Source organism: Symphalangus syndactylus, chromosome 14, assembly GCF_028878055.3.
Source record: "Symphalangus syndactylus isolate Jambi chromosome 14, NHGRI_mSymSyn1-v2.1_pri, whole genome shotgun sequence".
Lineage (NCBI taxonomy): Eukaryota > Metazoa > Chordata > Mammalia > Primates > Hylobatidae > Symphalangus > Symphalangus syndactylus.
This window is the reverse complement of record NC_072436.2, coordinates 31,509,794-31,536,018: the sequence shown is the minus strand read 5'-3', so window position 1 is coordinate 31,536,018 and position 26,225 is coordinate 31,509,794. Positions and strand designations below refer to the sequence as shown.

At 38.5% G+C, this 26,225-nt stretch overlaps 1 protein-coding gene across 13 annotated transcripts in view; it reads right to left on the bottom strand.

Annotated features, from left to right (window-relative positions):
• CTNNA2 (catenin alpha 2) overlaps positions 1 to 26,225 on the bottom strand; it is a 1,423,217-nt gene that overhangs the window by 208,550 nt on the left and 1,188,442 nt on the right. For all 13 annotated transcript variants that reach the window (XR_010115398.1, XM_063616606.1, XM_063616605.1 and 10 more), the window contains one exon: positions 23,643 to 23,795. Coding sequence is in view for 12 of the 13 variants with exons in the window: in XM_063616606.1 (XP_063472676.1) it covers positions 23,643 to 23,795 (153 nt within the window). In the remaining variant the exon portion in view is untranslated. The remainder of the gene's footprint in view (positions 1 to 23,642; positions 23,796 to 26,225) is intronic.

Genomic DNA, 26,225 nt, shown 5'->3' with positions numbered 1-26,225 from the left:
TGAGCTCATAGACAGTGCTCAATAAATATTTGTGATTGACGGATAAAAGAAATAAATAGCAGCCTGAAAAATGGATTTCCTTGCTGTGTCAGTTTGAATTAATACTATTATGGGTTGAAAATCACACCTTGTTCTCCATTCTAAAGGTGGCCTACATAACTGGGGTGAAGAAGAGCTGTTTTGCTTCCATCATTGTCTTACAATCTTATAAAAGCAAGCGGTGTTTCCCTGAGTCAATGCTAAAGAACAGCACTTGTGTTCACCCAGGCCCAAGGTACGATTAAGTGAACTTTGGTTCCAAGGGAAGGCTGCCTTTATTCAGTTTGGTTGTTAATACTGCAGGCCTACAAATTCATCTTTCCACCAATTGCAGATCCTAAAGGAAGATTTAAAAAGGTGAAGGAAAAAGCATGAGTTTCAGTTCCTTATTGCAGGCCCCTCTCACTGCTAGACTCTGGTGGATATTTAGGAGATGCATGGGAGAAACAGAAAGGAAAATTCTTGACTCCAGTCAGAGCTAAGGTCCCTTTGTTTTCTGCTCTGAGCTATCTGGAGGTTAATTAATAAGAGAAAAGAAGACGAGGATGATGGCAACAATGATGGGAGCCTTAGTCTAGGGCTTTCTCTGAGGCCGCTCATTCTGGTGTTTTGTTTGGCAGGGGAAGTGGTTTAAATATTTAAACTCATTCAATTATTCTCTTGTCTTCCAAAAGAGTTCGGGAAGGTATTAGTATCTCCATTTAACATACAGGAAACAGAGGGGTAAAAAAGACAGAGACAGTATATTAATGGCTTAAAATTCTGTCACCCAATGGATCATCCTCTTGCTCAAGCCATGGCATTGGGAAGGCACGGTAGCTCCTTGGAAACAGAAGTGGTGCATGTATTAAGGAACAAAAGCAAGATGGAGCCAGGTTCCACTGAGGATGGGGGTGACTGCATGTGTGTTGAAAGGGTATGAGATGTGAGCACTTGCTAAGTGGCTCATGGCTGGTTTGGAGTAATCAGATTTTAGACTACGGTCCTGAGTTCCTGGCAGTGAATTCTCTATAAGGTCCAGATGGCTGGGCAATACAACTAAGAAGACACTGGTCTATTGCTCCTGCCTTCTGGGCAACCCTGGAGCAGAACACATCAATTAACTGGGAGCTTTGAGAATAGACTCATGAATGCCCACTGACCACATTACCATACTGCCTCAAAAGGGTGGCCTAAAGGGGAATCACTTAGAAAGGCTGAGCTTGAGATATGGGCTAATCAGTGGAGGAGAAGCACAAGGATGGCCCATGTGAAGACCTGCTGATATATATGCTTTGTAGAAAAATAAATGAGGAATTGTCATATGTGCAAACCTGTTACAAGAATATACAAACTTACTTTGCAGGCTACTAGTCATCTTAGAGCCAGTCCTCTGCAAGTGCAGAAAGATGCAGAAGAAGGATAGTGCCACCTCCCCATGGAGGACTGCCTGAAAGACTAGTGTCTCCCTTTTGTTCTGGCTTCTGCCTTTTGCCCTAGGAAAATGGCTCACCTGGGCATGTCTTGCTCCTCAGTGCTACTGACTGAGTTCCCCGCCTCTTGCCTCTTCTGAGTCAGGCCTTTGAGAACATCTTGACCTCTCCTATTTTACCTAATCTTTGGGCTTAACTTATTTCTTGTGTGACCTTTGACATCTCCTTGGCCTACCCATTCTGTCTGCATTTCTTTACTAAACACATTGCTTGCCTAACATGTTATATTTGTCAGACCTTTCTACACTCATGAGCTCTTCTCAGAAGCTATAGAACCTAATATCTTGGAGTTGCAAAACAGAAGTCATGGAGATCAAAAAACAACGGTGTTGCCTATGGTATAAGAATTATAATTTTTAAAATTTCCTCTGTGGAAGATAAGACTGCTTTTATATATTTTTTTGCAACCCAACATGAGCTTCTGAGAAAATGACTTCATTATAAAAGTATATTGAGTATACTGTCAACAAAACTAACAACAAAACTGTCATGTGTTGACCTTAAACTGCATCTCTTCAACTTCAAATCGTTGCACAAGTTGGTCCTGCCCTACTCCTTCCTGAAAAATGAAGAACTACACAAGAGGAATCAAATATCCAGTCTGAACAGCAAAAGGACACCTCATCAAATAGCAAAAAGCAACTTCACCAATAATTTTTTTTGAAGTCTCAGGGTAGACAGAAACTACAAAATTTTACCCACTGTGTGAATCCCTACACAGTTCACAAATATCTTGGCTCTTTCTCCTTCCAGCCACCACGTAGGATTTACTTCCACAAGTACTTGAACATAATTCTGTCCAGGTAAACTTTCTTTAGTCCATGGATATTAGGGGAAGCATGTGTCATTTTCCAATGAAAGCTTTAGAAGCTAGTGCATGTTTGGCCACATTGTTTGCCTCAGCCTCAAATACTGGCATATTCCAGATGGTGGCTGCTTCATCAGTCTTGCAGTGAGGATGGTGGAGAGAAACAGGTGCCTCCAAGTAACCCTGGGACTCTCAATGGAAAGTTATGAAGAAAAATTAAGTCTATGCTATCTTAAGCCATTGAGGGTCAGGGTTGTCTATTACAAGATTACTTAGTCTATTCTGCCCCACCTACTTGGAATAATTTCAGATCACGGGGTGGAATTTTATGGCACAGGACAAAGAATCCCCCTAAGAGATGTCAAATATGCTTTCATATATATTTTCATAGCATTTAGGTCACAAATTCCCGTAATGCCCTTTTTTCAATGCTCAACTAAACACCTGATTCTCCCTATAAAGTTCTATCTTCCTTTGTTTATCCTTCATCAACTTTATCCAGTAAGGAGCTGGATCTGCAATGATCTATAACAAAGCCTGTAAGGAACACTCTTAGGGACAAACAGAAGTCTAACTTCATCTCAATGTGTTGCCCAAATATGCAGACGGGCATCTTAGAAGGAATACTGATTAGCCCACGATAGCCATGAACTCAGCAGAAACACCATTTACATATTTAATTCTAAGATTTTCTTAAAACTGTGGAACTCATTTGTCCTAAAAAGATATTGCAATTTTCAGCTTACCAAGACTCAAGGTGGACTACTACTAGTTCACATTGTCATTTTTTTAGAAGTCCAGGCCAATGTCCATTGTTCTTTCTAATCACTCCATGGTTGTTAAGATTTCTGAGCAAATACTTGCAGGTCATTTGGGTAATTATGCTATAACCAACAAACAGGTGGCAGAGAGACAGTGAGCAAATTACTAAACACCAAAATCACTCCTTTCCAGACTTTGCTTAAATGCCACTTTCTCAATATAACCTCTTCTGACCACCCTACTTAAAACTGCAACCCTGTATCTCAATCTCCCTTACTGCTCTACTTTTCCTTTTTCCATAGCACTTGTCATCTTCTATTACATAAGTTATATATTTATTTTGTCTATTGTTTATTATCTGCCTTCTATAATTAGACTTAATCTGTTTTGTTCACTGACACATCTCACATATTCAGAATACTATTGGCACATAGTAGATGCTCAGTTAATTTGGACTCTAGAATCATGTCTGTTATCAACTGGTAATGTCACATTTCTTAGAAAAGAAATTTGCCTTAGCTTCCTCACTGAGGTGTTCCAAGAACCAAGTATATATTGATGAAAGTGTTTTTCAAATAATATAAAACCATACAATACAAACGTATAAAAATACCTTATAAGGCCTGGCGTGGTGGCTCATACCTGTAATCCCAGCACTTTGGGGGGCCAACGCAGGCAGATTACCTGAGGCCAGGAATTCAAGACCAGCCTGGCCGACATGGCAAAACCTCTTCTCTACTAAAAAAATACAAAAATTAGCTGGGTGTGGTGGTTTGCGCCTGTAATCCCAGCTACTCAGGAGGCTGAGACAGGAGAATCACTTGAACCCAGGAGGCAGAGGTTGCAGTGAGCTAAGATCATGCCACTGCACTTCAGCCTGCAGCCTGGGAGACAGAGTGAGACTCTGTCTCAAAAACAAAACAAAACAAAAAAACCATATAAACATTAGATGTTATTGTCAAGTGCAGCTATAACCAATGCTTCATTTATTCATATAACTGCCAACTTTTTTGCAGAATCTTAACATTAAAATGCAGCAGGGGAAGTGAAAAATAAATTGATGATGAATTTTTCCCGACAGTCTTTGTCGACAGGGTAAATAGCTATATGTAATAGATGACCTGGCTGTAGTTGATGCAACATGCAAAAGACCCTAAAGTAGTCAAAAAATTATTTAGACTGGGGAAAGGCTAGCTCATAATTACATGATATATTCAATATCATTATTGTCCTCACTTCCCACTCCTACTTTATTTACTCATATAATTTTCAGTTTATATTTTATTATCAAAAAGAGAAAGGGATTTAAAAAATACCTATTCCCTCAGCAGCAGTGGCAACAGGCTGCATCAGAGAATGGCAGCTGCTCAGGCTAGGAAATGAAATTTCTCAGACAGAGCATAAAAAGGAGTGGTCTACGTAATACTCATCCTTCACTCTCTGTGAGCCCTTTTAGCAAACAAGGTCTCCTGTGATTTTTCAAATCCTGGAGGGAAATGATATATAAACTTTGGTGAATAAATTACAGCAGAAGGAAAACCTCGCACAACTCTGCATCCAGTACCTAAAGGAATGGATGGAATGAGGAGTATCACTAGTTGGATCTTGACTGACTGCAACATCCTGGACCAGACTCCAGAGTTCGAGGAACTCCCTGATGAAGTCAGGTTTATTTTATGTAATACAGTTGAAAAGTTTGAAGGTATTTTTAGATAAGGTGAAAAAATCTGTATCAGAAACAAAATAATTAGTGATGACCTAGACCATCATAAAATTCATCTCTGGGGCATGCAATAATTGGAATAAATAATGAGTAAAAATTAAATGTAAAGCCTTCAGAACATATGAAAGTATTTCTGCTTTCTTTCTCTCAAAAACAAAACAAAACAAAACAAAAAAAACTAACAAACAAACGGAAAAAAAAACATTCGGCATTGTTATAGGTGAAATTGTGTTCTCCCACAATTCATATGTTGAAGCCCTGACTCCATAATTGTATTAGGAGAGAAGGTCTTTAAACAGGTGATTAAGTTCAAAGGAGCTATGGGGATGGGCCCTAATCCAATCTGATTTGTGTCCTTATAAACGAAAAACTGGATGCAGGAGGAGACTCTAGGGATGTGCGAGCATAGAGGAAAGACCACGCGAGGGCGCCGTGAGATGGCATCTGTAAGCCAAGAGAGGCCTCAGGAGAAACCAAACTCGCTGACACTTTGGTCTTGGATCCCTTGTTTCCAGAGCCATGAGAAAATCAACTTATGTTGTTTAAGCCACTAGGTGTGTGTTGTTTTGTTTGTTTGTTTGAGACAGTTTTGCTCTTGTTGCCCAGTCTGGAGTGCAATGGTGTGATCTCAGCTGACTGCAACCTCTGCCTCCCAGGTTCAAGAGATTCTCCTGCCTCAGCCTCCCAAGTAGCTGGGATTACAGGCACCCACCACTACGCCCAGCTAATTTTTGTATTTTTCGTAGAGATGGGATTTTACCATGTTGGTCAGGCTGGTCTTGAACTCCTGACCTCAGGTGATCTGCCTGTCTTGGCCTCCCAAAGTGCCGGGATTACAGGCGTAAGCCACTGCACCTGGTCAGTGTGTGGTATGTTTTAATGGCAGCTCTAGCAAATGAATAGTGTACCTATACTTTAGAACTGTCCATATTTTACCAAATAGCTTTAGAACTAATGCCAGAAAGAACAATAACTGCCAACAAAATAAATAATTAGACTCACTAAATAAGCATTGACTCAATAGTAATTATGCATGTCTGGATTGCCTTTGACAAGATCACTTGGAAGCTAATGGTATTTAGCAAGCTGACTGCCACGACATATGACAATGTATCCATTTTCTGACATTAAAAAATAATAAAGTTGATCCAAAGTAATCACCTTTCACTTTTATCATGTTAAACCCTTGTTTTCCATAACCAAATTTTACTTAGAAATGTCTAGAAATTCAAGCCTCCCCCATCCCTAAGGCCTGATCTTGTAACTTGGAATTTCCTAAAGTGTGTTTCTCAGTGGCTATGTACATTGCGAATCTCCAAAAAGTGGCTGTCTTAGTGTGTTCAGGAAGCTATAGCAAAATATCTTAGCCTGGGTAATTTATCAACAACAGAAATTTGTGGCTCACAGTTCCAGAGGCTGCAAAGTCCAAGATCAAAGGACCAGCAGGTTCAGTGCCCAGTGAGGGCCTTTTCCTCATAGATGGTGCCTTCTAAGCGTCTTCATAGAAGGTGCCTAAGAGACAAGGCAGCCTCTTTTATAAGGGCATTAATATCATTTATGAGGATGAAGCCCTCATTACCCAGTCACTTCCTAAAAGCCCAACCTCTTAATACCGTCACTCTGGGAATTAGGTTTCAACATAAGAATTCTGAGGAGTGCTATTGTCTGACTGTTTTTCTCTCCAAAATTTACATATCGAAATCCAATCCTCAATGTGGAGGTATTAAGAGGTGGGGCCTTTGGGCGGCAAGGAGGTCCTGAAGGTGGAGTCCTTGTGAATAGGATTGGTGTGCTTATAAAAGAGGACTTATAGAGCTTGTTTGCCTCTTCCATCATATGAGGAGACAGCAAGAAGCCTCCATCTTTGAAGCAGACAGCAAGCCCTCATCAGACACTAAATCTGCTGGTACCTCCATCTTGGACCTCCCAGCCTCTGGAACTGTGAGCAATAAGTTTCTTCTGTTTATAAATTGCCCAGTCTAAGGTATTTTGTTCCAGCACCATGAATAGACTAAAACAGAGGGTCACAAACATTGAGACCATAGCAGTGGCTACAGCATGAGGAGATCCCCACATATATACGTATTTGAACCCATCCTTCCCCAAACCCCCATTGTTGTTTCCCCCACCACCCCCCAGAGCATCTCATGAGAAGATATTCTGGAAAATGTTTCTTATGCCAGAGCTTCACCAACTTGAATATTATAGAAATGACCTGTGAATCCTGTTAAAATGCAGACCCAAGGGTCTATATTTCCAACAAGCACCCAGGTAAGGCCAATGCTGCCTGCGGGCACACTTAGAACAACGAGGCCTTTTGCTTTCTGTAACCAGCACGCTCATGCCCTGGGTAGCAGTGTCTGTCCCTTTGATATACTTGAACACACTCATCTGCAAACACTGACCTGCCTTCAGAGGTTGGGAGCAAAGCCACTAGTGTCGATGACCACGACTCTAGTGATAAACATGATCTTCCTGCCTCTGTGTATTGCCCTCACTTTGGATAGGGCTTATTTACTACAGCACATAGTTTCCAGTAACAGCTTAGAAATATCCTGCATTCTTACTATCTTTTCATTTAAAAAATAAAGCAGGAGATCACTAGGCAGAGAACCGGGAAAGAAATTCCTGGCTCAATGTATTGCAGGAGTTAAGGATCAGAGGTAGCAAGTGTGCAGTGCGTCAGGGCACTATGGAAAGAGGCTAACTGTATGAAAGATTTCCTTTCCTTTTTTAAAAGAGATTAATGGAAAGTAAAACTAAAGGTAGATTGATCATAGGCCTATCCAGAGAATTCCAACCTGAATTTAACCCTCAGCTAATAAGTGCTTATGGAGCATGCACTATGTCCGCCCTTTGGCTGCATTTAATAACTGGTCCTAAACTTTATGGGTGATATGAATAGAATGGGCCTTGCCATCTTCCAGTGTCTTCTTTATACACATCTTCTCCGGCATATTTTCTACCTACCTGTTCTTGTCCTCTTTCATTACAGCCTTATTTTAAGCTAGCTGCCTTAGTTAAAAAGAAATCAGTGGGAGAATCCTAATTAGGTGTTACTATTTGAACAACAGTAAAATGTCCCCTTCTGGAAGTAGTTTCAGAATACTAGGGCATTTTTTTTTAAATAGTGAGATTATAAGCAGCAGTAAGATCATAGGGAAAAAAAAAATTGTGACAAGGTTTTTACCAAATTACTGTGGGGAGAGAAACTGATAAGAATTTTGAGTAATGGTAATTTCAGAAATCAATTCAATTAAGAAACAAACCTTCACCTATTTCTTGTGTTATCTGCTGATTGCATTCATATCAAATAATGTGTGTAGCAAATGAACTGATGTAGGTATAGGGCACTGAATGTGCATATGCATATTTATTTAAAGATTATAGAGAAGTGATTCTCAACCAGGGATGATTTTGTCCCCCAGGAAATATCTGGATCATTTTTAGTTGTTGCAATTAGAGAGAAGTGCTCCTGGCTTCTAGTGGGTAGAGGCCAGAGATGCTACTAAATATCCTATAACACACAGGACAACCCTTCACAACAAATAATTATCAAGACTAAAATGTCAGTAGTGAGGTGGCTGAGAAATCCTGATAAGATAAAATAATCTTATTTTACTCCTTAATTACTTTGATTTCCATAATCTGTACCCAAGAAAAAAAATTTCATTCAAAGTAGAGGAAACGAGGCCGGGTGTGGTGGCTCATGCCAGTAATTCTAACACTTTGGGAGGCTGAAGTGGGCAGATCACTTGACCTCAGGAGTTCCAGACCAGCCAAGGCATCATGGCAAAACTCTGTCTCTACAAAAAACACAACAAATTAGCCGTGCAGTCCCAGCTACCCGGAAAGGATCACCTGAGCCCAGAAGGTCAATGCTGCAGTGAGCCATGATCATGCCACACCACTGTACTTTCGCCTGAGTGACAGAGTAAAACCCTGCCTCAAAAAAAAAAAAAAAAAAAAAAAGAGAGAGACAGAAAGAAAGACAGACAACAATGACAACAATCAAAGTAGAGATCATCAGCTCCTTCGAAGTCATGATCATCAACCATAGTTTTCCAGAATGAAACGCAATTAAAAGTACACCACCAGAATAGCTACAAGTACATTAAGTTTCTGCAAAATTATGTGTTTTTGAACAAAACAGAACATTCACTGCTTTGAAAGTTGTTGTAGAAGCAGTAGGTAGAAAATTATGAGCAACTACGTGAAAATGAAAACCTCTCTTCATTTCTAAGAAAACTTGTCATGGAAATTGTCATTTCACACTAAAGTTCTCCAAGATAGGCTAGAGAAGTATTAGCTTTGATGCTTTTCGTTGTGGATGTATCAGGCAAGAAAATCACTTCTACACATGTCATTAGTATGTTTTGACCGTGAGAAACTCCAGAATTCTGAGGCAGTCATTTATTAATAGCATTTGAGCAAAAGCCTTTCTTCCACAGTTCTAGTTAAGCAATTGGGACAAAGGTTGAATTGTTTTCATCTTGAGAAAAGTAATTGTTACTCTCAAATTTCCAGGCAAAAATCAAACCAAGAGAATTCATTGGACATTAGATGTTTTTCCCCTGAAAACAATCAGGAGAAATAATGGGCAATAATATAACCCATATTTGTAGCAAGGCACTAGAATCTACAAGCATATAGAATAACCGTTTGAAAGGTTTCTGGTGACAGGAGGACCATGGGGAGAAATAAGAAAGGTCAGACAGAGTCTGTGAAGTCAGTGAGAGAGGAAAATGGTCCTCAAGGCAAAATTCAAGGGCAGAAAAACAACAAGAGTTTAACTTATGAATTAGAGCTGCGTCAGGAAGAGCTGTGAGCAGCGGCAACCAGATTCCCTGCTTTCCCTTTCTTTTCCCACTTTCCTCCAATATATGCACTCTCCATTCTTCCTTGTTCTGCTTGTCTGAACTTTTGACCCTGCAGCAACAGCCTGAATCTCTCCTCCTGCACTGTTTCTAGCTGTTTTCCCGTGTCCTCTGCAAGAATGGGGCCTGCTTTAATTCCTGACTGCCCCCTTATTTGTGTGTTTGGCTTTGGCTTTTTCAGCTGTGAACTTCACCTGTAGGGGTATGATTCACCCTCCACAGTGGGCACTGAGATGGCGGGGTTCCCACCTGAGCCCCTTCCCCAGACGGGTATGAGGCTAAGATGTTGGCCAGCCAGGATGGAGACAAACACCTGGCTGGCATCGTGTTTACAGAATCGGCACAGGAAAAGTGTGCCAGTTTGGATGTAAATTGCAAATTAGTTTTTTTTAAGCTCTATGTAACAGGGATACTTGAAGTCACCTACTTGAAAAGACTTGACTTTTTGAGATACTTGATTGTGGGGGTGAAAACAGCCTCTTTAGCTGAGTGTTGTGTTGGGATAGGTCCAATCACAGCCTATTTTTAGTTTGCAAAACTATTGATCCATGAAGTACTCTACTGCCCCACTGCCGTTAACATTCTCCAAGCCTCCAGTCTCTTGTGCAGAAACTGTCATGACATTTTACAGAAAAGCTGAGCACCTTTTCTCATACAGGCAGCCTGAAATCCATTTTTAAAGATACATTACAGGCTTTACCATCAAACTACCTTGTTTTCTAAAATTAAGTTATAAACCACTCTTTTCAAAAAAATTAAGTAATAAAATAATAAGAAAATGTGTGTGGGTAAGGGAAGGTGATAGAGCTCATGTGTCTTGGATTCCCCTCCTATCAACTTGGTAAGAAAATCATTTGGTTGGGATAATTTACAGATTTGGAAGGACATGTTTGTTCTTTTGATCTTCTAAGAAAAGATTCAGAAAAGATAAATCATGAGGGTCCTATTGTTTTAAGAGAAAAAATAACAATCTGTCAGTGTAAGTAACTATATTTTGGTGGCCACTGGTATTATATGAAAATATTGACTGAATTCCCAGGCACCTTGGATCTGTGATATTCACACTCTGTGGCAGCTCCAGAATGTCTAAATAGGAGCAGCCAAAGGCAGCAATCTGGTGGGAAGTGGTAGTGTGGAAATTTTCAAAAGGTGTATTTGTATTACAAACAGTATTTACTTAGATTTTTACATTAAGGTCAATTAAACATCAATTTTTTCCCCAAAAGATGCTCACGTTGTATTTTACATATGATTAAAAAAAATTGTTCTTTAGATCAAAGAATGTATGTATGTGTCTAACACACATACTCACACATACTAGAGTGGCTTTGAGGGACAGGGAATGTTTCTGGAGACTGGAAAAGGGTGTGCTAATAAGCAAAACGATGTTACTCAAGGGCCTGGTGTACTGTAAGCAAAAAATACACTCTAGAATTTAAAGATTGAGTATGAAAAAAGAATGTAAAATATCTAGCAATTTTTATATTAATTTCATGTTGAAATAATATTTTGGTTATACTGTGTTAAATATATTATTAAAAATAAAAAATAAAAAGAATGCCACACCACCTGCCAACCCTGGGCACTGTGGCCACTCACAATTATCGGCTTTTATCAACAGGCACTAATGTGCCTACAGAAAAAGAAAAAGAAAAAGAAAAAAAAAGTGGAAGCTTTTTATTTTTATAAACAAATGGTCTCAGTTAATAACAGAATGTTATTTAGCTAAGGTGTAGGGGTGTAGGTTTATATATATGACAAGCACGGAACTATATTCCCTCTTTGGCTTCTAGTTACATAATGGCCAAGCTGATTAAGAGTTATTCAAACCTGTGTTTCGGACATTGGATCAGTCACAGGCCTAAGTTATGGGAGTACAACAAAGAGTGACGGGTTCCATATTTCTGGTCAGTTCGCGGTTTAGAACAGCTCAGCTACCAGCTGTACTCCAAGCTTCAGTTCCTTGTTCACCTGAGTGTGAGGCCACCTGGGAAACCACTGTAATGACATGTTTTCCTTGTAACCCCCAAATTCAAGATTCAACCACAAATGCACCCTAGAACATGTCTTCCCTTTTCCTAGAATCTGAAATTAGGAAAGGTCCTGAGAATTGTAAAATATCAAAGATAGACGGCACCTAAATAGTGATAAGCCAGATGCAAAATCTGAGGGTCAGAGGATTAAAGTGATCTGTCCACACACACAGCAGTAGGGGTAAATCATTACACATCAAAGAAACTCCAGTCATCAGGTCCAAAGGACCCAATGTTGTCTTTTAAAGTAAGGGTTGAAAGTACATACCCACTGAGCCTTGGGCAGGCTTTGTGAAGTTGAACTCCACCTCCTTCTAAAACTAATGGAGTCAAAGAAAACTGAAAACTCATTTTTGGTTCTAAAAAGCAATGTCCCAATACGTGATCCCTCTCCAGCTATGGCTTCAGGCTGGCTAGAAGGCTTTGTGACATTAAAAATCCCTTAGAGTTAGAAGAAATTGAACACGTGACCATTGAATAATTTTTTTTCCTGGGCAATTAAAACACTTCTTGCTCTTACATACCACATCATTTTTACTGGGGGTTGACTTTTTTATTTTTGCATTGAAGGTGTCTGATCTTAACAATATAAGGTTATAACTTTTCTGAGGTAGCTGCATAATATATACACACTTTTCAACAGTTGCAGAAAACACAAAATACAAGAGAAAACATACATATATATGTATATACATACATACAGAGAACAGACATTCCCTACTTAGATGATGAAACAGCAAAACTAATTAGTATAACAAAAGACCAAATATTTTCTACCTGCCTGCAGAAGCAACATGAAATGCAACCTTCTTATGTCTGATGTGGCAACACTACTATTAAAGTCCAGATGCCAGTTTCCTGGGAATCTTTCTAGTCCATCACACCACTCTTCCTCAACTTTGGAGAGTAGACTAAGCAATATTACCGGTATGCTGGCTTATGATTTTATTATGGTGAGGGTAGGCAGGTAAGGAATGTACAAGGTTAATATTTATAAATATGAATCTATACAGCTAGAGCAAGCATATGGAACAGGAGAAAGAACATGGACCCCAGGGAACTTGAATTCATTTGGTTCTGTCACTCATCCATCATCTAGTGACTTTGGTCAGGCTACTTTTAGTTTCCTTGAGCCTCAGGTTTCTCACCTGCAAAATTGTTATATTAACTATTAAAGCACTTCCTTAGAGGATTAGAAGAGATAATGTGTGAACATTACCATGGTATCTAGCATAGCGAACAAGCTAAGTGTTGATTCTCTTTCTCCTCCTTAGGTAGGGACAACATAGTTAATTGCCCTCTATTTTCTGGATATTTCTTTGTAAGCGTACTTAATTCACCTACTGGAATATAATTTGGAGGTTTAGATATGGTATGGTTAGTTTTTATCTAAATGCCAGTGAAAAATTACAGAGATGAAATTGAGGGCTGGGTATAAAGATTTTGTATTTTAGTTAGATGTTTGAGTCCATTGGAAGGTTTTCATGGAAACTAATCGTTGGTTTCTCTTACATATGAAAAAAATTGATTTCATAATCATGGCTCTATGCTTTATAGTTTGCCTATGGTGTAAAGATTGAAATGTTACCTGGTAGTATTTACGTTATGTGCATAGTTAATTCAAGCACTGCAATAGACCTTTGACACAAAAATACTGAATGTCCTTGAACTCCACCAATTTGCAAGCAAGCTTGAAAGTCTGTGGCATTTAGTAATTTGAACAGATATTAATGATGCAAGCTGTGCAGGCGAAGACTCATGAAGCCAGTTGGTGAGCTTAGTTTACTGCCCAATACCAGTACCTGAGAGCAGTTTGCATGATCTATTCCACTAGTATATAAGAATTCTTCTGCAGTAATATGTATTACTTTCAGGGTATGTGCAGTAAAATAAAGCTGTTCTCTAAAATGTGATTTCAGAGATATGAAATTTAATGCCTATACAATAACACCAACATCAGCAGCTAACATTTTTAAACAATTACTTTGGGGCCAGAAACTGTACTAAATAATTACATGAAGGATCAGACTTTAGGCTGTGCAGACACCTTGGATAAGAGCCTGGGGGCAGTGTGGCACAGTGGCTAAGAATGTGGTCTCTGGAGCCTGGGATACTTGGCCTTATGCATGGATTCTGCCTCTTTCTAGCTATGTGACATTGGGTCAATTATTAAACTTCTTAAAACCTCAGGTTTCTCATCTGTAATTTGAAGTAAAAATTAATGGCCACTTCATAAGGTTGTCAGAAGCATTAAATAAGGTAATAAATAGTTAATTTTAAAACCCTAGCCTTATATCTAAATAGTTATTAAGAGTCTAAGGTGGGCCCTTGAACTTTTCTGCAATGCTTTATTGTGTATTATAGAAAACCTTACAAAATATGGTAGGGTTTAAGAATTGGGGAATTCTTAAATTATGGAGGAGAGTAGTACTGGAATATACACTTCTTAGATGACAAAATTTACTGTAAGTTTAACATACGTGAGCTGAACAAAATAGCTCTTATAGAGTATTATTATTTACAGACTTGCTATGGCTCAATTGATTAGAGAAACTTCAGTAACTCAGATCTAGTTCAAATATTATTAGCTGGATTGAGGAAGGCAGCAAGGAGAAAAAGGGGTATGAAAATGTTGGGTTTGTCTTCAAAAAATGCATGGAGGTCCAATTCCATCAATGTAGTTTTTTTTTTGTTGTTGTTGTTGTTTTGTTTTGTTTTTGACACGGAGTCTCACTCCGTCACCCAGGCTGAAGTGCAGTGGCATGATCATCATAAATGTAGTTTTTGATGCAATTTTTCTAGATTTTCTTTTTAGTTCATGTTTTGAAACAAGGCCCTGGAACATACAAAACTCTTACATTTATTTAAACCCAGGACATTTGTGTAGGGGTTTTAGGACCACATCTATCAGACGACTGAAGCCAGAGCCAACTGAGAAATAGTCTGGGATTGTAGGCTATGTTTTATTAAAGTTTCAACTGATTATGTCACTGCAGCTTGTCAAAATATGGATTCATCCCAGACTCTTCTCTGTCTCACACATCCCAACATCCAATATCTCACCTCAACCTTCAAAATACAGGAAAATCGAGCCACGTCTTCCCACTGACCTTGCTTCTCTTCTAGTCACAGTACTGATCACTTGCTGGACTATTGCAATATCATTTTACATATTCTTCTTTCTTTGCTTTTCATTACTCTGTGATATATTTTCCATCAAGCAGCACTGTGAACTTTTAAAAATGGAAGTCAGATTATGTCATGCCTTTGTTCAAAACCTTCCAGTGAACTCAATATCTGAGTAAACTACAAAATCTTTATACTCAGCTCTCCATTTAATCTCTGTAATTTTTCCTCTCACTCTCAGCTCCAGTCACACTGGTCTCTTTGTTTTCTACCAAACATGCAAAGCACACTGCTGCCCTGAGGTCTTCGGACTTGTTTTTTTCACAGTCTGGAATGTTCTTCCACTCCCTTCACATCTCTGTTTAATAGTCATCTTAGAAGGGAAGACTTTCCCGACCTCATATGCCCTCCTCCTTCATTCTTTATCATCCTACTCTGTTTAATTTTGTGCTACAGCACATAGTTCTGCCTTACATAGTATACACTTACCTCTCCCTTTCTTATCTTTCCCAAAAGAATGCATGTCCCATGAGAGCAGGAACTTCTTCTGATTTGTTCATGGTTATGTTGCCAGCAACTGGACCTCTCAGCAAATATTGCTGAATGCAGCATTGTGCAAGGAGAAGGATTAATTGAGAAGAGCGATTTACTCAAGGGTGAAAGGAAGGCACTCTGGTGCTGAACTGATGGATGATCACATTAGTGATTCTGAATATTAGGGTTTGACTCTGACTTCCAAGCCCTGCATTTCCAGTAAATATAGCTTCTCATCCTTCATGGGGCACTGCTATCAGGAGTAACTAAGTCAAGAGGATGAAGCAAAGAATTGAGATTCCCTTGTCTAACTCATCATTGCTATGGCTTCAGTGCTGTACTTTACTTTGTCAGATAGAGCCAGCTCCCTCTCTCACATCCACTAGCTGAGGATGAGAGCCCAAAGCACGCTCGTCAAGCAGAGGACAGGAAAGGAATGATAGTGGAGTTAGGGACACAACTTTGGGAGCCTCTTGAGAGAGTTAATTCAACTCCTCAGGGATCCTAGAAGCAAAGAGCAGGTGTTTTCTACTTGGTACAAATAGTATTTCTTCACATTAGTTCTTCACAGATTTGAAATTCTTTCTTGGTAATAAATTAGACAATTAAAAAAGTACAATGCCTCTTTACTGCTGATCTCCAAGGTGAGCTTTAGGATCCTACAACTGTGCTATTGAAATATATTACCTCAGGGGCCCAAAAGCTGGCAACATCACTGGCTACATTTATTATTTTATTCCTTTTTAAGCACAATCTCTTTCTTGAATACCTGCTATATGCTAGGCACTTGGCTAGGAGCTGGGTTGTAGTTAGGATTCAATTAGACATGATCTCTTTCCTAAAGGAATTGGTAAACTAGCAGAAGAACTAGCATACAGTTGTAGAGCTGAATGGTTACAATCCTAAAGTAAATGGGATGTCATGAAAGTAAAAGACACAGGGAACTGATCCCACCTGGGGCCATGATGGTCAGGCTGAAAGCTGAACGATGCCTAGAAACTAGAGGAAAGGATAGAGTGGGGAATGCATCAGGAAACAGACAACACAAGCATAGGTCTAGGATGGGAGGGAACATGGCACATTTAACAAGCAAAAGATGGCAAGTGTGGCTGATTCCTTGTTGGAGGTGGTGGAGGAAGGAGGGGACAGGACGGACGGTGAGCCTGAAGACTGAAGAGAAAGTCAAATCCTGAAAGCCACGTAAGCTTCTTTACAATGTTGGTCTTTAACCTGATAAGAAGAGGAAGTCTCTGAATGGCCTCAGGCAGGGAAATTATATGATTTTATTTGCATTATTAGAAATTCACTCTGACTGCTCTGTGCAGAAGGGACTGTAGAGGGCCAGGCAGATAAAAGAGGCCCGTGGGGAGGCCACTGCAGTTGCCTGCACAATACAGTGTGTGGCTTGCACTCAGGTGTGCATGGTGGAGATGGGGGGAGAAGGGAAAGCAGGCAGGTTTACTGAGCAGGCGAGCAATGGAAGGAATAAAACAAGTTCAGAGGCCCAAAATAGCTATATTGATCTTGCATCTCATCGTCAAGATTAGCTTTTATTTTCATTGTAGCAATACATATTTTGTGCCCAATTTACATCCACTCCACCCCAGCCCTGACCGAACTGCTTTGCTGCTGAGTTGCCATAATTTGCACTCCATTTCTCCAGAAGGCTTAGACGTGAGGTACAACAGGTGTTTCTGGATCAGCTCAGCACACCCTCAGGGTCGGCCCCACCCTGAAGTCCTTAGCTAATCTTTAGAAGGGCATGATTCTGAAGATGAGAGAAAACTACTAATAATTATTTTATCTAGTTCTACAGATGATACTTCCTATAGTGAGTTTACATCATAGTTGACCTGTTAAATTCTAATCAACACACCCCGGTGGAAGTTTCCCCAAATTTTATTAAAAGTTTTAAATATTGTGGAGAAAACAACAACAACAACAAAAAAAACTTCTTAAAATTTCACTTGTTAAAGCAATTATGAAAACCCATATTATTTTTCCTATGAACATTTTACTAATATTTTATATATACTAAAACTGTCCTTGCTAAGGACTTTTCTAAGGTTCTTAACTTCTGTAGGTTGTGAAAGGGCCCCATCACTTCATAGACTCTATTTTTATGAATGTCAAACTGGGAAAAAATGGCGCACAAATACAAGGGAAAAAAAAAAACATAAAAATAGACAGCAAACTGAATATACTATCATTAAACTCAAGAAAAATGTTGAAGGACTAAAACCATCATCACTGATTCATAGATTGATTATTTCAGGTATTTATGAATGATTCTTATATGATTAATGGAAATGTAGAGATTCATCAGAGGTTTTCAAACAGAGATCAAAGTCGCCCTGGGAAGGATTGGAAGGTTGTGCTTAATGGGGAGAAGAGGCATTAAGTGAGAGATTTGTAGGAAGTAGACCTCCAAGCTTGTTATTTCAGTTCAGTCAGAACTGTTTTTATTGATTTATTCATTTATTTGAGGTATGTAAGTCCCAAAATTTCCACTGGATAAAAAGATGTCTGACTAAAAATACTAACAACAAAACAACAACAACAAAACACCATAAACGTATCTAAATGAGCCCTCTCAGGAATTTGCACTTCTTGACATGATGGAGTAGCCTACAAGAGACCCACTTGCCTGCTGAGAACCACTAGAAATACACGATAGAAGCAATTTTCTTGAAAGCACAGGAGAGCTGCCAAAGATGTCAAAACTTAAACTACATCAAAAAGAGAGGCTCATTGAGGGGAGCCTAACCTTCCGCCTGTCACTCCAGTCACCCTTGCCGGGATTTGCTAATTCTTAGTGTTGAAGGAGAATCTGAGAAGTCAGAAAGAAGGTTGCTGCTGAGAGGAAGAGAATTCCCTGGAGTTTTCAGCAATCTCACAGGGCTGAGGAGGCAAAAAATGGAGCTGAGCACAGCCCCGCTGTGGCAGCCAACTCGGACTTAAGATCCCATAGAGAAGAGAGGGTCAAAGAAGCAAGCTTGGCGCTTCATCCCCAGTTTTTCCCCAAGGCGTTTGACAGTCAATTAAGTTACAAATAGCAACAGGCAAGAAACGAGTTGAGAGCATCCAAAAAGCAAGGCAAAGCAAACTCAGTCTCGTGGTGTTAAAGAACAAAAATTGGGGTTTGTGATTCACAAATGAGGTGACACATCTGATCCTCAGTTGGCCACCCTGGAAGATTATTCTTCAGGACTATGGTGAAAGAAAGGTAAGCTGAACTTTAAAAGTGCTACAACCTAGGTTCAAGTCACTTTGATCTTTGATTGTAATGAGATGGTCTGCCTCTCTGCTGCCCAATAGAAAATAGGGTGAATCCTCTCTGGAAGGAGAACACATTATCCAGACCCTCTATATTTGTCCACACAAATGTTTGCCATTCAATCCAATATCACCCAGCATATCAAAAATCACAATCACAAGAAAAATTAGTAAAAACAGACAAGCAATAAAGTCTGTCTCCATTTTCAAAGCCTCATAGAGTCCCATAATAGTTCACTTAAACATGTCTAACTTCAATAAAATAAAACATGGCACATTCCAGTCATCAGTCAGACAATAAGGGTGAACTGTAATGAACAGTCCTAGTCTATTTTGAATGTTTGCTGGGCCAGGCACGGTGGCTCAAGCCTGTAATCCCAGCACTTTGGGAGGCCAAGGAGGGCAGATCACAAAGTCAGGAGTTTGAGACCAGCCTGGCCAACATAGTAAAACCCCGTCTCTACTAAAAATACAAAAATTAGCTGGGCCTGGTGGAGGGTGCCTGTAATCCAAGCTACTTGGGAGGCTGAGGCAGGAGAATTGCTTGAACCTGGGAGGCGGAGGTTGCAGTGAGCAGAGATTGAGCCGCTGCACTCCAGCCCAGGGGACAGTGAGAGACTCCATCTCAAAAAAAAAAGAATGTTTGCTGACAGTTTTTAAGTCAGTCCTACCCTTCCCCCATTTCCCTTTTGTCCCCAAAACGGGCTAACTGATAAGAGGGGCCACCTTTTTATTGCTATTGGGAAATATAAACCACTCAAGTCCTGGCTATCACATAGAAATCCGGATCCCAGCCACATGCCCTAACATGATAAAAACTAAACCCACTTATTCTTCTCTTTGTTTGAATCATTATGAACTGGCATGGTTGCCTGCTCTGCTGTCCCTGAAGTCCCATTACATGAGCAATACACCTGTCTAGACCCTCTTGGTGGGTGTGTTGCATCATCAATATTAACATCCCAGTGGATTTTGGATGTGTTGGGGGCTGCCATCTGCGGAGCTGCCCCAAAACAAAAACAAAATTGATCCAAACATTGGAGTTCTTTGACTTAGGCTTTTGAAATAACTGTGATTAATATTTTTTTAAAGGAGATGACCTGATAATAAATTTTACTAGAGAATTGGAGTCCCTTTAAGAAAGAATCAACTAGAAATTAAAAAAAAATTGAACTCAATATATAAGTTTTAAGTATATTGGACACACGTGGATAAGTGAACTTAAAATTAGGGCAGTAGAAAATAACCAGACTTAAGCATAGATTAGAGGGAAATTCATATCCTTAAATGAGTACAGCACTAAAATAAGAAAGACAAGAAATTAATGACATGATTATCCATTCCAATAAGTTAGAAAAGAAGAAGTAAGTTTTACTGGAAGAAAGCAGGAAAAAAAAAAGAACTATAAAGAGAGCAGAAGTAAATAAAATAGAATACAAACAAATCTATAAAGCTGAAAGCTTATTTTTAAAATTGGTAAACTATTTGCAAAACTAATGAAGGAAAAAAGAGAAAATACTAATTAGTTAAATGAGGAGTGGGGAAAAAAGAAACCGTACTGCAGATCCTTATACATCTAACAAAAAATACAAATGTATTATGGACAATTTTATGCCAGTAAATTAGAAAATTAAATGAAATGACAAATTCCTAGAAGGCAAATTAACAAAGCTGATCTTAAAAGAAATAAAAAAAACGTAAATAGTCATATGATTTTAAACCTTTCCACAAATAAATCCCCACAGTCACACTGTTTTATCAGTGAATTCTACCAAACATTTAAAAAATAAATGAGGCTCATCTTACACATTCACTTCCAAAAAATAGAAGGAAGAAAAAAATTTCAATTCATTTTTTAGGGGAAAGCATAACTTTGATATCAATACCTCTGAAAGAGAATAAAGGAGACGAGAAAATCACCTCAACATCTGCAGAAAAAGCATTTGATACAATTCCATAGTTATTCACAGTTTTTTTTAAAGTATTTTGGCAAATGAGTACTAGAACTAGCTTGACCTAATTAAAGTATCTGAAAGAAACATAGAGCAAAGAATATAATTAATGGTAAAGAAATGAAATTTCCCCACTGAGATCCAGAAATCACAAAAATATTTCTCACCACAATATTGTACTGTAGGTCCTAGCTAGCACTATAATGCAAGGAAAAAAAAACAAACTATAAGTATTGGGAAAGAATAAATACACTTATATGGTTTGGCTGTGTTCCTATTCAATCTCACCTTGAGTTGTAATAATCTTCATGTGTCAAGGGCAGTGCCAGGTGGAGATAATTGAATCATGGAGGTCGTTTTCCCCATACTGTTCTCCTGGTAGTGAATAAGTCTCATGAGATCTGATGGTTTTATAAAGGGGACTTCCCCTGTGCAAGTTCTCTTGCCTGTTGCCATGTAAGATGTGTCTTTCCTCCTCCTTTGCCTTCCGCCATGATTGTGAGGCCTTCCCACATATGTGTAACTGTGAGTCAATTAAACTTCTTTCATTTATAAATTACCCAGTCTTGCATATGATATGTCTTTATTAGCAGCATGAGAACAGACTAATACAACAGTCATAATTTGCAGGCACATGACTACATACATAGAAAATCCAAAAGGAAATTGTCAAAATTTTAGAATTAGTAACTGAATTTATCAAGTTCAATGGATATAAAATCAATATACAAACCGACTTTTTCATATTACAGACACAGAAACTAAGAAAGGTGCCCATATCCACACACTTCAAAACTAGAAAAAGGCTAACACTCAGCTCAGTGGTTCAAGTTTGGGTTTTTTTCTCTGTATATATGCAAACTTGTAGATTTCAGTTACTCCCTAGTCAAACAGAGGCCAGACCACACACTAGCCCCTGTATCTCCTAGGCATCAAGACATTAAAATGCTGCTGGCCACAGTGACCATCCATGGGAAATGAAGGGAATACCTGATGGAGGCAAAGTGCGGTTTTCTGAAATGTGGAGCTGCAAGTAATCTAAGCTTTCAGCTCTGTCACAGTTGAGGATCAAGAATCACATGTAGTGAACAGATTTACCTACAACGGAACCTAAAGACAGAATAAGGGGAAAGGGTGGATGTGTCCAGAGCCTGTCACAGGAGAAAGGAGAGTGAGTGGAAAAAGCTGGGTCTTTGGCCCCAGTCTCATATTTACACAAGATGTTAAGTTTGAAATTCAAATATGTCCTGCAAATAAAGTAAAGGCACTAATAGGACTGAAAGTAGATGTTTATCACACAACTTGAAATCCATGTCCCATTCTTCATCCACAGTGTCTACAACACACCATCAATTAATATTTTTGGTGAACTCTGCAGTTATCTTGTAAATATTGTAATTATATAGATAGGATGGTATATTTATATGCTAACATTATTTTATTACATGTGAATATTTAAAGCTTTGTAGCACCCATCAGCATTATTTTTTTTCCTCCTCCTCTTTCTTCCCTTCCTTCTGTACCCATATCCTCCTCCCTCTCTGCCTTCCCCTTCTCAAAACATGAAAGTGATCAGAGCTTCCAAGGTCAACCTTGGAAAGACTCTGGATCCCTAAATAGCTAAGTGAACTCTCCGAGCATGTAGGTGGAATGTGAAGGGTGATAGAAGGCTTGCCTGATATGAGAGAACAGAGCCAGAAAAACTGCTTTGATATTGTATTACCCTAGTTTTAGCTCTAGGCTGGTATTGTCTCAAGACATTGGGGTTATGGCAGGAAGTTCAAAGCTTCCATTATTGTGGCCAAGGCTTTTGCACATAGAACCTGCTGACTGCTGTCATGGATGATGGCTCAGCCTGTATCCTAGAGAAGCAGAGGCTTGACGTAGGACTTCCTGTTGGCTGTGTGTCTTCAGCCCGAGGCACCTGCAGTGCTGGATTAACCAAGGAGCAAACTAAGCAGGTGCTTAGCATGCAACTAAATCGAACACCACCCCCATCACCCACTCCAGGAAAAGCAGAGAGGATTTTACATTTAATGAACTTTCTGAGGATTTTAATTTTTCCATCCAAAAGAAAAAAAATGAACTTATTTTCCTTTCAGCTTGCATTTAAGTTTTCTGTCATTTTAAGTGATTTTATTTTATTATGAATTAAAGTGGGAATGCATTCCAGTGGTGGTGGTGGTGGTGGTGGTGGTAGGATTAAGTGCTCAGAGCCTGTAAAAGTTTAACCTGGCCCTAATAACCATTCCCTAAATTTTCCAGGATCCATCCTCATCCCTCCTGGGCTCTTGTTCTCTAGCACACATATTTCTTGTGTAACATCTCTATTTTCTATTGTATTTAGCCCCACATCACTAATCCTACCTTTGCCAGGCTGTTCGTTTTCAGCTCCTAAATTTAGGCAGCCTAATTATCATTTACTTTGTACGATTTTTTTTCAATATTACCCAGTAAAATTTTGCATTTATAAAGCAACTCCTACAGATTCCTCTAACACATAAAATACACTTACAATGCTTAACTTACCCTAGTACTGCCCCAAGATCTTCCACCAAAAGTTCAAACATCTCCTTGGGGGAGTTGGGTTTTTTTTTTTTTTTTTCACAAGTTCCCAGTGTGGATGGCATCTAGGCAACCACTGGGTGGAGTGGACAGGGGTTTGAGGCGGGAAAAAAGGGAGATGTGTCCTAGGCCTCCATTCAGAAATTTTAATTTACTCCCTCAAATCAAAGCTGGTATTCAGCACTCCAGAGTGTCCCTTCTACTTCTTTTGTTTCAGTTCCTGCTTGTTGTTCAGGAAAAATCGCAGATATGTTTCAGAGCATGCTTAGAATTGTGAGATAGATAAAAGAAAGATGATTCGTAGCTTGATTCCTTCGAAAGGGGGTACAGTAATCAGAAAGTAAAGGAAAGAATGATTCCAGGACTTTGTTTCTCCAAAAATACAATAGAGTAGCTCTCTAGTGAAATTCTAAGAGCCATATGCAGAGATTGAACCCATCGGTAAATTCTAGTCTTCAGGCCCCTCCACACTTACCTCTACCAGTTTGTTGGCATGCTCACGGAAAACTTGGGCATATTCTTTCACTTCCTTTTCATTTCCGCTCTTTGCAGCTTCAATGAGAACTAGCAAAGGAACATTGGTTTCCAAGAAAGAATCAGATATGTGATCCATCACTGCTTTCCGAAGCTACAGTTGAAACAAGAACAAAAAATGACATACAATTAAGAAATAGTAGAATTGTCCATTTTTTTTCTAAACTGTTTTTCAGCTCTCATTACCCATGGAGATAATATTCATATTTTCTTTTTAAAATTTTCCCAGTGCTTATATTATTAAAGGAAAACCAATGACTGATGGAAGCATGTGAATTAAACATATTATATGTCAACTTGAAAGTTACATAAATGGCCTGTTGCTCAATACACTATGGGTCCTCTCCCATCAAAGGTCTTCTCTCATCCTTCATTGACCCAAACCTTCTGCATGTTTTGAATCATGACACAGTTGAAGAATTCAGGCTCTTAGAAAAGGAAAAATCTAGGCATCAACCAACAAGTCGGGAGAACTTTGGATAAAGATCTAAACTTTGAAACCAACCCTGAAACTTGGCCACTGTGCAGTCTCCTGCCCATTCTAGATCCATTGTTTGTGTTAGATAGAAGCAGAAATATGAAACATCTAACAATCTCAAAACTGTTTGTGCCCAGGTGCTATGATGACATAGTTGCTATGTTCCCGAAATACTTATAATTATTCTTCAAGATAAATGAGAATAAACAAGCCCAAATCTTCTAACAATACATAATTACACATCATTCCCACATTGTTAAAATAGAAAACAGGGCAGCTGCATGAAAATAAAATGAAACTGTCCCTGAAAAATCACCTTGGTGCTGTTTTGTTCATAATTATCTGAATGTATATGGGATATACATAAAAATAAACAGAAGAGACGATGATAAACACTCTGCATGTTTTCCAAACAAATATACCTATCCAGGAGCATTCAAGTGAATCTCTTGATAGGATGACACACACAAGTTCGTTATTGGTCAGAACAAGGAAAATTAAGGACAAATCTCAATTCCTTTTTGCACTAATTACCATAAGGTATGCAATGAAAGTATGTATAACTTACTTTGGTTTAACTCGGAATTGTGTTTGACTTTTTACCATATAAAATGTCATAAAGTCTATGTAAAGTTAACATCTCCCACAGACTTATTTGACAAAGTGTATTAAATTACTGCCTGGAATAATGTTGGTTATTGGTGAGCTCATGTATAATGCGTCATTTACTCAGCTAAAATCTTTGCATATTATATCATTTCATTCCTATTACACACTATGAGATAGGAATGATTCTTATACTAGTTCTTCAAATGAAGAAGCTGGGACTTTAAAAAGTTAAATAACTTGTCTGCAATCATGAGTTAACAAATGGCAGTGCCTAGGGTAGGAAGGTCTGAAGGAGATCTCACAGTGAACACTTGAAACTGACCTGCCGTGGCTGTCTTCCAGAACAGGCCCACAATGGAGGAAAAAATATTTAGAGTGGAATCAAAATTGAACTTGACAGGGACAACAGAGACAAAAGAAAGAGAAGGTTGAGATAAAGTAGGGGAGATAAGAAAATTCAGGTTATCTCAACAATTAGACAAACATATTTTTTAATACCACACAAAAATAACAGAAATGAGAGCTCTGGGAAGCTTGAAAAGCTGTCTGCATCAAGCCTCTTTCTAAGCCTTCAGGAAGATAATGTTCACAAAAATGAGCAACTTAAAATTATCAAGGCCAAATCTTATCCAAAGTTATAAGAAAAATTACATTAAGAAATATAATATTATCATTCCTAGGCACACTGAAAGCATGCCAGAAAGATATACTTGTAAAATAGATTAAAACTGTAACCTACCATTTCAAATAAATTAAAAACATCACAAAAATAATATAAAATATGGAAGAACATGATAAATAAGAAAAACTAAAGAATTAGGTCATGAAACTCAAGAAAGAATTATAAATAAAAGAAAATCTTTGAAAAAGACTAAGAATGAATAAACACCACACCAAATGCCATAAGACTAATAAAATAAGGAAAAGTTTTAAATCCAAAAAATATTTTTTAAAGAGCTAAAAAACCATTTTAGAAGATGTGACAAATATTGAAGATAGGCAAAGAAAAGTCAATACAGGGCTACCAGGGGGTCCATGAAAAAAGAAAATCAAAACAAGAAAACAGAATGAATACCAAAAATTGTAATCAGTGAAAACTTTCCAGAATATACGTATGTATTAAAACATATCCTAATACTGTATATTTTTAAATTGCTGATAAGGTGGGTTTTTAGTGTTCTCAACAGAAAAAAAGTATGTAAGGTGATGAATATGTTAGCTTAATTTAATCATTCATAATATATACATATATCAAAGTATCACATTGTACTCCACAAACATATATATGTTAATGAAAAATAAAAAATTTAAAATTAAACAAATAACCTACAATCTGAAATAATGTATCATGTACCTGAGAAGACTGACCCATAATTATCAACCAAGATATTTTCCAGTAAAATGACTGAATTCTAAAGAAAAATGAGGGGGAAAAAA